At 49.0% G+C, this 11085-nt stretch overlaps 2 protein-coding genes across 2 annotated transcripts in view; both read left to right on the top strand.

The window, feature by feature from the left end:
• The window catches only part of SEC14L5 (SEC14 like lipid binding 5), a 41484-nt gene that overhangs the window by 5584 nt on the left and 24815 nt on the right, over positions 1-11085 (top strand). The window contains exons 2-3 of the mRNA XM_025048450.1: positions 10350-10499; positions 10912-11043. Coding sequence (XP_024904218.1) covers positions 10350-10499; positions 10912-11043 — 282 coding nt within the window. The remainder of the gene's footprint in view (positions 1-10349; positions 10500-10911; positions 11044-11085) is intronic.
• On the top strand, positions 5189-9367 carry LOC102889819 (male-specific lethal 3 homolog). The gene is given in 5 exon segments (XM_015590935.1): positions 5189-5250; positions 7634-7676; positions 7912-8127; positions 8130-8265; positions 8268-9367. Coding segments are annotated over 5 exon segments (1557 nt in total).

The raw sequence follows: 11085 nt of genomic DNA, 5'->3' as shown, positions 1-11085 counted from the left end.
AGAGAGAGAGAGAGAGAGAGAGAGACAGAGACAGAGAGAGAGAGAGAGAGAGAGAAACCAGGCAAGTGCCAAGGAGAATTTGTATTGGGGGAACAACAAGTCTCCAGCCTAGGGTCTTTAAGCCGTCAGGTTGAGCCTCGCTGAGGGGAGGAGGGCAGAATTTGTCTCTCTGAAGAAATGATGCGGCTCAATTGGGCCTTAGTGAGAGTTAGAAAGTAACTGGTGGGTTAATTTGCCTCTTCAAGGACTTGGGGAGCTTTTAAGAAGGGGAGTGACATGATCAGATTTGGGGTTTAGGAGGATCCTCTGGCTGCCTGAAGGTGTATTGAGTGGGGTTGCTATCCTGGAGTGTGGGGAAGCAGAGGTAATGGAGGCCAGGCTCATTCCTGAAACGCTTATTAAATCTAAAATAGCGTTTCCTTCCCTTCAAGATCCTGACATATCGCTAAATGTCAAGATGTGCTGGGCTGGCTCTGCTGCCACCTTGTCCGTCCCTGAACCATCAGGAGTACCAGCTGATCCTGGAAGTCCGTGGGCAGGGAGCGTGTTCAGAGGAGAAGAGTTTCCCCGCCCCGCTCCCCACCCAGGGCTGAGAATCCACAGCAGGATTTTGTGCAGTTGCTGAGCTGGGCGGCAGGCTGTATGATCCCCCAGTGCCAGAGAGGCCAGACATTCTCCTGGCATGACCTCACGAGGAGACACAGTCTCAGCCAGGCAAAGGGAGGTCCCATTGCGTGAGAAGGAGACAGAGGCAGGAACAAATAATCACTAGGTTGCACTAACTGTGCTCTATACTGCAGCCTTGGGACCAGGAACCTGTGAAAAACAGGCAAAACTGTTCCTTTGCACCTTGTTTGGGATAATTCATTGGCCAATAGCTGCAGACGCACCACTATCATGGCCAGAGGGAACTTCTCAGGCATTTATTCACCTGTGCATGAAGCACCTTCCAGGACTTAGCTCTCTTCAGGTAAACCATGAACAGCAATACACAGGCACAGGTTATTCTCTGGGCTGCGTTCCTGCCACAGGGTGTAGACAGAAGCCCCCTCAGGCTGAAGAGGGGAGGATCGGTACTGCTCAACCTGTTCCTCCAGGTATATATGTGATGAGGGTTCCAACTTCTTGCTTTCTTTTCCTAGCACCTGCTCCCTCCTTCCTTCCTTCCGCAGACATTGGCTGGGTGTCTAGTGTCCCAGGTGTTGTGCAAGGGTACTGGGGAATCCAGTGGTGAAGAAAACAGACATAGAGACAGAGACAGTGACTATTAACAAATAAACACAGATATGATATTCTATCCCAAATCACGATCAATGCTTCTGAGATGGTTTATTCTCTTTTTAAAAATTTGTGGTACAATATAAGTAACACAAAACTTCCCATTCTAACCATTTTTAAGTATATTGTTCAGTTCAGCATTAAGTATGTTCACACTGTTGTGCAACCATCACCACCATCCATTTCCATAATTTTTTCATCTTCCCAAATTGAAACTCTGTCCTCCCTACCAGCCCCTGGCAACCACCCTTCTATTTTATCTCTATGAGTTTGATGACTCTAGGGACCTCATATAAATGGAATCACACAATATTTGTCCTTTTACTTATCATGTTTTTGAGGTTCATCCATGCTGTAGCATATATCAGTCTTTTTAATGGGTGAATAATATTCCACTGCATGGATAAGCTACATTTTATTTATCTATTCTTCTGTCAGTAAACATTTGGTTTGTTTCTACTTTTTGGCTACTGTGAATAATGCTGCTATAATCATGGGTGAACAAATACCTATTTAAGTCCCTGTTGGTTTATAGCCCTACAAAAATCTACTGTGTCCATTAAAAAATCTGCTATATGGTGTCTGACACTGTGCTAAACGCTTTACACATATTATCTCCCTTTAATCTTTACAGCAACCTTTATAAATTAGGTATGATCCTCCTTATCGTCCTCTTTTTATCCTGAGGAAACTGAGTCTCAGAGGTTAAACAGAGGTCACTCTGCTGGCAAGTGCCAGAGGCAGTATCTAAATCTGGGCTTTGTCTCTGCTGCCCCATCACACCCCAGCCTTGACCCCTCAACGTGTTCAGGTTGCCTGGCCACAGGGTCCCTCTGACCCTCTGTCTCCGTCCTTTGTGTCTCCTGAGCTGACTTTAATTAGAATTGCAGTAGATTTTTCAGCTGTAGAATCATCTGCATATAGCTGTTTTATAGATTATAAACAGCAGTCATTTCAGAAGGCTTCCAGAATAATGCCATCATGGTTCTGCTGTGCCCTTCATCAGCGGGGATAACCCTGCTACATCAGGTGTCTGATGGCTCATTCACCAAACTCTGACTGAGTAACTTGGCTATGAGTTGGGGGAATCAATACAATGGCATATTAGTCAGCTGAGAAAAGGAACGAAACACTCATGCTTGCTACGACATGAATGGATCTCGGAAACATGATACTAAATGAAAGAATCCTGTCGCAAAAGACCACGTATTATATGATTCTAATTATATGAAATGTCCAGAAAAAGCAAAACCATAGAGATAGAAAGTAGATTAGTGGTTGCCTAGGGCTGGGTTCAGGGAAATGGGGAGTAACTGCCAATGGGTTTGAGGTTTCTTTTGCGGGTGATAAAACGTTTTGGAATTAGATATTGGTGATGGTTGCTTAACTTTGTGAATGTACTAAAACCCAATTGTACACTTTAAAAGGGTACATTTTATGGCATGAGAATTACATCTCAATTGAAAAAGAAGAGTTGGAAGAGCTAGAGAATTGATATCTGTCTGTTTTGGGGTTTCTCAGGCTGGCAGGGAGAAGCTGGGGGGTGGACAAGGAAGGATCCTGAGGTGGCCACACAGTGCCTTGAATCCGGCATGTAGCATGAAGAGGGAAGGTGGTGTACATTAGTATGGTTTGGATGTTCTTTCCACATTGTGGTGGAAGGTTTGGGATACTGGTTCCAGATTCCTTTGAATTTGCATGAGGAAGAGCAGGAAGGAAGGAGGGAGAGGGGGAGGGAGCAGCTGTCAAGTGATTAGCAGAAATAGCTTTCCTGTACTTTATAGAATCTCACTTTTTTTTTAAAATTTAAATTTATTTAACAAATGCTTATGTAGAACGAACCATGTGCCAGGCTCTGCTCTCAGCACTTTACCAAAACAGACTCCTTTATTCACTGCCCGACCCCCAACTCAGCAAGGTAGTTACTTTTCTTATTCTCTTTTTAACAAATGAATGAATTAAGGAACTGAGAGCTTGTTCAGAGGCAGAGCAGAGATTTGAACCCAAGCCCCAGAGTCCATGCCCTTAACGGCTATGCTATGCTGTCATTCACTCATTCATCATATATTTGTCTACTGAGTATCAGCTCTGTGCTAGGAATTTTGCAAAGTACTCGGGATTCGTAGGTGAACAAACCTACTATAGTGGTGAGGGGGGCTGATGACGTCTTACTTCAGCAGTTGTGACACACAAAGAAAGGAAACAGGTACAAGTGAGGGCTCATCAGGAGGGTCTATGATTACTCCACCTTACCGATGGGCCTGCAGGGGGAGAGGGGATGTGCTGTGCTCAAGGCTACACAGCCTAGCTAGGAATCCAGGGCTATCTAACTCCAACTCCCCACCTCCACATGTTAAGTGTGTCGAAGTGGATTTTTGCAGGATGGAGGGTGTATAGGAGGCAATCCTTGGAAGTTTCTATCATCCTCTGCCTGCCCCAGCCTTGGCCTTGCATGGGCAGATTCTGGGCCTTGGACCAGCTCCCTTTCTAAGCCATCAGGCTTGGGTGTCCCTTTCCAGGCACCTGGCAGAAGGGCTGTAACTGAATCCTTCTGCTGCCTTGTGTCCCTTACAAGGCCAAACCATGTGTTTACTCAACAAGGAGAAGCTCAGGCTTGATTTGTGGGGACAGCAGTCAGCAACTGAGGCTCTTAGGCAGGGACAAAACTAGTCAGGTATGAGCCACTCTCCACACAGGGAGAGCCCTGTGAACTCTGATCCTGTAAGACCCTGTGACTGTGCCGAAGGCAAAGGGCTTCCAATTTGTGGGTGTAGGCCAGCGGGATTCAGCATTCACTGACCACAGATACTTGTGTTATATATAGCCAATGTCCTCCCAGAGGCAGAGCAAGGCAGTTCAGGGCTGGGGTCTGGGTCAGCCTGGCCTGGCTCCAACCCTGCCACCTACTGGCCTTATGATGTCTTCCCAAGCCTCAACTTGCTCATCTGTAAAATGGGGAAAAAACTCATTCTCATCTTATCAAGGTGTTGTGAGGTTGAAATGATGTAGTTAGTATTCTGTAAGTGTCAGTAACAAGTGCCAAACATGAGACCTCACAGCCTAGGGAATCTCCAGCTGACAGTCCTCTGACACTGGAGAACTGGCATGGGGATGGACTTATTTTGAGGCCTCCACTTTCTAGTTGGAACTTCAGCTCTGGGGCCCCCCAATGCCTGGGGTGGATCCGTCATTGGAGCAGCCACTGTTTACTTGAAGAAGTCAGCAACTTCCCTTGCACAATAACAGAAAGTTCTGTCTATTGCTGACCTGTTTCCCCACTGTTATCTGAGGGGTCCAGACGGGGCTCTTCTAACAAGAGATTTGTTACCACAGGAAGTCGGCCAGTGAAGCTTAGTGACCTCAGCTGGCTGCATGTGCTAACGTCATGGCCTGCCATTCTCTCCATGGACACCTTTCTTGTGGTTATTTGGGACTTTGGCAAGTTTGTATTATTTCTGTCTCTGCTTGTTGGCATTTCTTTATGAGACCCTAGTGTATGCCCAGAACTGAGATTGATGCTGGTGTGAAGTCAGTGCTGCGGGAAAGCACGCAGCCCAGGCCTTCGGCACGCTATGTACAAGCAAGTACATGATTAAAAGATGCCATAAGTGCTAGCAAGGAAATGAATGGGCTAAAGGACATAGAACAGGGGAGGAGGCAGCCTTGCAGGGGAGGATGTCCCAGAAAGAGGGGCCAGCAGGGACAGGCAAGTCCCTGAAGCCTAGTGTCTCTTCAACTCCCTGATACAGGTCTCCTACCTGTCTGGGGGGCCCAGTGACACCTGTTCCCTCCTCCTTCACTGTCAAGTGAATTGATCAGTGTTCCAAGCAGAGGAATTAGCCAGTGCAAAGGCCCTGGGCAGGAACAAGCTTGGTGGGTAGATTTCCTGTTTCCTGTGGCTGACATAACAATGTACCTACTACAAACTGGAGGGCTTCGACAGCAGAAGCCTGAGATCAAGGTGCTGGCAGGGTTGGCTCCTTCTGAGGGCTGGGAGGTACAAGCTGTTCCAGGCCTCACTCCCAGTTCTGGTATTGCTGATAATCCTCGGTGTTCCTTGGCTTGTAGAGAAATCACCCGAATCAATGCCTTCATCTTCATGTGGCATTACCTCTGTGTGCATGTCTGTGTCCAAATAGCCCTTTTTATAAGGATGCTAGTCAGATTGAATTAGGGGCCCACCCCACCCCAATGTGTCCTCATCTTAACTAACTATATTTGCAACAACCCTGTTTGCGACTAAGAGGTCCTAGAGGGTTAAGATTTCAACACATGAGTTTTATTGGAGAGTGGGTGAGCACGATTCAACTCATAAGTGTGTTCTAGAAACAGCGAGGCTGGCGTGGCTGGAGCAGAGTGAAGGAGTCTGGAGTGGGATGCGGGCTGGTGGGACAGGTCACCCAAGGCTTGGTGGGCCACAGTTCAGACGGTGGGATTTGTTCTGGGCATCTAGGCTTGTTCTGAGCATGTCGTTTTATCTGGGGAGCAGGAGAGAGACTGAAGAATAGTTAGAGAAAGTGGAGAAACTCGGGGCCCGTGTGGCCACTGTCTGACAAGAGTCGAAGGACTGAGGGTAGGGGAAGGAAAAATCGTGGCCACACGGCCCCAAAGGACAATGCCTGGCTTGGTTTCCGAGATGCTCAGGAGAAGGAGCCCAGCAGCTGAGTGAAGGGTTGCTGAGTGAGTGGGGGGCTGGGCCTGCCTAGGATTCAAACCCAGATTCACCATTTTGCACTGTGTCCTTAGGTAAATTACTTAGCTTCTCTGGGCCCAGGTTTCCTCATTGTCAAATGAGGATGCCATTCAGTGGATTAAATGGAAGAAAGCACATAACTGCGGGAGAAGATTTAAGGCTTGCTTCATGCCAACTGCTTTGAGACACACTCTGGTGACATCTTTACCACTACTTCATTTTATGGATGAGGAAACAGAGGCCCAGAGAGGGCAAGTGACTTGCCCAAGGTCACACAGTGAGAAAATAGCAGAGACTTGAACTGAGCCTGACTGATTCTGAAACACGCACCTTTCCCTCCTTGTACTTTCAAAAAATGTCAGTTTCTGCCTGCTCATCATGGAGGTGAGGCCCAGCAGGCTCCTTTGGCTCCCTGGCGCATTTGATGCCAGCAGAGTGTTCCCAAAGGGCTAGGAAGCAGTTGTATTCCGTTCTTACAAACCTATGCTGTGCCACCATCTGAGTCCTGTTGCCTGGAGAAGAAAAATGTTGGGTGAGATAGCTCTACATGAAATATTCAACCTGGTTTCATCATCTGCGAGACAAGCATGGTATACACCCATTTTCCAGATAATGAAACAGGCTGAGAGAAAGGAAGGGGCTTGCCTTTCTGCTGGAAGGAGGTGGAGCTGGCCTTCAAACCAGGAGGCCTGACCCCACCCAGACTTTCACCCACTTTGCAGCCGCTCACTCCTTAATGGAGAAATGCCTTTGAAAGAAAGTTCAAGGGGGCCTCCCTTGCCAGCCCCCTGGGGCATAAGCACTCCTTATTCTAACCCTGGTGTGTTTGTACAAAGCTACCAGCTTTGACATATGGCAGGAGACAGCCCAGTCCCCCTGACCCTGGCAGAGGACATGCTGGGTTGGTCTTGTGGGGCCTGGGATGACACCAAGGGCATCAGGCGGGGTTCCATTTCTTCTTTCTCCCTCCCCTGCAGCCTGAACTGGGTGGGTGCTGCCTCTCAGCTGGGCGGGATGGGGGAGGAGGTATGTGTCCTCAGATGCCTGCACTATTTTTGGAGCTCGCTTTGATCCTGATTCCCGGGGCATGTGGGCTGTGACAGGCACTTGGAGCAGACCCTGCTTGAATGCCGCCAGCTACGGATGCCGGCACGCCCCCTAGTGGCTCCGACCCTGGCACTTCTGAAACTGGGCACGGACTCTCGCTCTCCAATCTGGAGGCCTTTTCTTTCTTTTACTTGCCTGTCTGCTAGGACCTGCAGGATGTTGAACAGGAGTGGCCAGAGCAGACATTCTTGCCTTGTTCCTGATCTGAGCGAGAGAGCATTCAGTCTCTCACTGAGTCAGAGGTTCGCTGTGATTTTCTGTAGATGCCCTTCATCCGAGTGAGGAAGTTCCCTTTTATTCCTTTTTGTTGAGTGTTTTTACCATGAAGAGCTGTTGGATTTCGTTCAACTTTTTTTTTTCTCCTGAAAGATGTCTTTGAAAATGTCCCAAGCAAGGAGCCTTCCGAAACCTTGCGCCTGCGCTGTCCTGAGGCGAGGCTGCGGCCCCCGGCGTTGTTTTGCGCATGCGACGCCAGCGAGGGCCGCACTTCCGGCGAGGTAGCTCCATGATGGCGTCTGCCTTCGGTTAAATCTCTCGTCATCCTGCGTGTTCCAGCGTCGCGTGGGCTCCCGTACGACGCCCTGCCCAACCGACCCAGGTTCTAATCCATCACGCCAGACCACTGGCATGGACTTACGACATCGTTGCCCTGAGGCCCCAGTCGTGTTTGGACGCAACTCTTCCGGTAGGCCCCAAGTGCAAGGGTGACCGGGTGCCTTCTTCCCTCAGGACCTCGTAGCATTTATATTTTCAGTCCCGAAGTCGCGCCCCGTGCAGGTCCACCTAAGTCTCAGAGGCTCACGGGAGACTGAGTCAGGTCTGCAACTCCTCAGATTGTCGATGTTGTTATTGTTGGGAAAGATGAAAAAGGCAGAGACACCCCAGAATATCTAATCCATTTTAATGGTTGGAACAGGAGCTGGGATAGACGCGCAGCTGAAGATCATGTCCTCCATGACACCGATGAAAATCAGAGATTGCAGTGTAAATCGGCAAAAAAAGCTGTAGCTCCCCTGAGAATCACAGGAAGAAAGAGGAAGCGAAGCGCCACAGGTTGCCTGGTGTTGACTTTATCTTAAAAAGCCTTCCCACTGAAGAAAAATATGAAAATGAGAACTCAATAAGCACTTTTTCTGATGACAGTGGTGAAGGAAAGGATGGAGCAATATCTGAAGAAAATGATATTGAAGAAAGACTGAAATGAAGGAAGAACCAGAGCTGCACACAAAAAGAGAGATGGAAGAAAGAATAATAACTATAGACATCCCGGAAGTTCTGAAGAAGAAACTCGAGGATGATTGTTATTATATCAACAGGAGGAAACGGTTAGTGAAACTTCCATGCCAGACCAACATCATAACTATTTTGGAATCCTATGTGAAGCATTTTGCTATCAATGCAGCCTTTTCAGCCAGTGAGAGGCCTTATCATCATGCTGTGTCACACACCAACATGAATGTGCATTGCATCCCAGCAGAAAAGAATGTTGACCTTTGTAAGGAGATGGTGGATGGATTAAGAATAACCTTTGATTACACTCTCCCATTGGTTTTGCTCTATCCATATGAACAAGCTCAGTATAAAAAGGTGACTTCGTCCAAGTTTTTTCTTCCGATTAAGGAAAGTGCCATAAACACTAATAGGAACCAGGAGGGACTCTCTCTAAGTCCACCTTCGTTGAATCGGTTCACCCCACAGTCCACGGAGAGTCGGTGTGAGCTTGCTGCTCCCAAAAGGCGCAAAGCTGAGCCAGAAGCCTTGCAGTCTCTGAGGCGGTCCAGGCGCCACTCTGCCAACTGCGATAAGCTGTCTGAGAGCAGTGCCTCGCCTCAGCCCAAGCACCAGCAGCAGGACGTGTCCACCAGCATGCCCAAGCTGTTCCTGCACCTAGAAAAGAAGACGCCTGTGCATAGCAGACCATCCTCGCCTGTTCCTCTGACCCCAAGCAAGGAAGGCAGTGGGGTGTTTGCCATCTGTGAAGGCAGAACTAATGAAATAAATGAGGTCCTCTCCTGGGAACTCGTACCCAACAGTTACCCACTAGGTGACCAGTCTCTTCCACCTTCCTACATTTATGGGGCACAACACTTGCTGAGATTGTTTGTGAAACTTCCAGAAATCCTGGTCAAGATGTCCTTTTCGGAGAAGAATCTGAAGGCTTTACTGAAGCACTTTGACCTCTTTCTGAGGTTTTTAGAAGAGTACCACGACAACTTCTTCCCAGAGTCTGCCTATGTCACCGCCTGTGAGGCATACAACAGCATTAAGAATCCCAGGGCAATTTATTAAATTTTCGATGGCTCTGAAAGAACAGCTTCTCCGTCTAGCTTTGCACTCTAGGTTCCCAGTGGAGAGTTCTGGGGAGATGGTGGGCCTTCAGGCCCAGCAGTTGCGATGCCCACCTGGTTGGGAGGAGGCTGGCAGAGGCAAGACTTACGTACTGTAGTTATTTCTGTTAAGGAGCGCTTCCTTGGTGCCTGACTGGCCTTCAGTATCTGACCCTAGCCACTATCCATGTCATCTGTGACAGCAGGAAGAGCATCTGTGTTGCCTGTGAAATATTCATGGAAGTGTACATAGGTTAGGCTGTTTCAGTAGATTTGGAGTTGTTAGCAATAACCACATATTTTAGTTATTTGTTAACACTAAGCAAAATTGTTTTGCAAACTTTTCATTTTTATGATGAGACTAAGCAACTCAGTACAACAAATTTCAATATTGCTTGGAAAATGCAAAGTAGTCCCAAAATATTTTAGAATTGATTTTGATGGTGAAAGAAAATTGCAGCTATACATTTGCCTGTTTTAGTTCCTTTTCTGTAAAACTTTATTTTTGGTGATCTAAAAAAAGTGTTGCCTAACTTGTTTGAGATTTTACAGTTATACTTTGTTGTTTAATGTTATGTTTCCCATTCTGTCAAACGTTATTTTTGGTAATTTAAATAAAGCAAAGGCCCTATTGTTGGAAATAAAAATAAAAAAAAAATAAAATGCGCCCAGGCAAGCCCACTGTTTCTTCCGAGGGCAAAGCTCGATGTAAAGCAAAAAGCGGTCTGCGCAGGCGCTTCGGTGTCACTGCTTTAAAGGGGGCGTTAAATGACGGTAAAACAGCAGTGGTCACTGCTCTTCTCATGGGCGGGGAATGCTCTTCTGGCTCGCCATACCCATCTGACAAAAGGGACCACAGCCCAGCCGGGGCAGGAGGAGGGCTGTGCTTAGTGGACCTTGGCCGCTGGGGTCCCCCTCCTCGAGCTCACTCCCTTTCCACCCAGGCCTACGAGAAGCGCTTCCCCACCTGCCCACAGATCCCCGTCTTCCTGGGCAGCGAGGTCCTGCGAGAGTCCCACAGCGCTGACGGCTCCGTGCACATGGTGGAGCGGAGCTGCCGGCTGCGCGTGGAGGCCCCGAGGCTGCTGCGGAAGGTGGGCGCTCAGAGGGCCCAGGGGAGCGGGGCAGCGGCCAAGGGGACTAGACAGGGTGGTGGGGGTTGGCAGGGTAGGGGACTTGGGGACCAGGGGCAGGGCCAGGCGGTGGGGCTAGTGTTGGTGCTGAGAGGGGGCTTCTGTGGTGGGGGGCGGTGAGCTCTGGGTCCTGGAGGAATGGGGCGGGGCGGGAGACTGGACTGGGACTGGGTAGGGCCTAGGGGGACTAATGCCCAGCGGAGATTGAGGGGAGTGGTATTGGAAGGGGGATGGAGTAGGGGATCCGGGCCCAGGCAGGTGGCCAGGCACAGGATCCAGGTCCCAGGATCGAGGGTGACCAGGACTAGCCCTCGGGGTTTGCGACCCCAGCTCCCTCGCCCCCTGTACCCCCCTGCTGCCCCTTTCCTTGCAGATCGCAGGCGTGGAGCACGTGGTCTTCGTGCAGAGAAACATCTTGAACTGGAAAGAGAGAACACTCCGCATCGAAGCGCACAATGAGACCTTTGCTAGCCGTGTGGTGGTCAAGGAGAACTGCAGTTACACGGTGAGCGCAGGCTGGCCTCCCCACTGCCTCGGCCACCGACCC

Source organism: Pteropus alecto, unplaced genomic scaffold (assembly GCF_000325575.1).
Source record: "Pteropus alecto unplaced genomic scaffold, ASM32557v1 scaffold44, whole genome shotgun sequence".
In the NCBI taxonomy this organism is placed as follows: Eukaryota; Metazoa; Chordata; class Mammalia; order Chiroptera; family Pteropodidae; genus Pteropus; species Pteropus alecto.
Note: the sequence above shows the minus strand (reverse complement) of the source record. Positions and strands in the feature narration are given on the sequence as shown.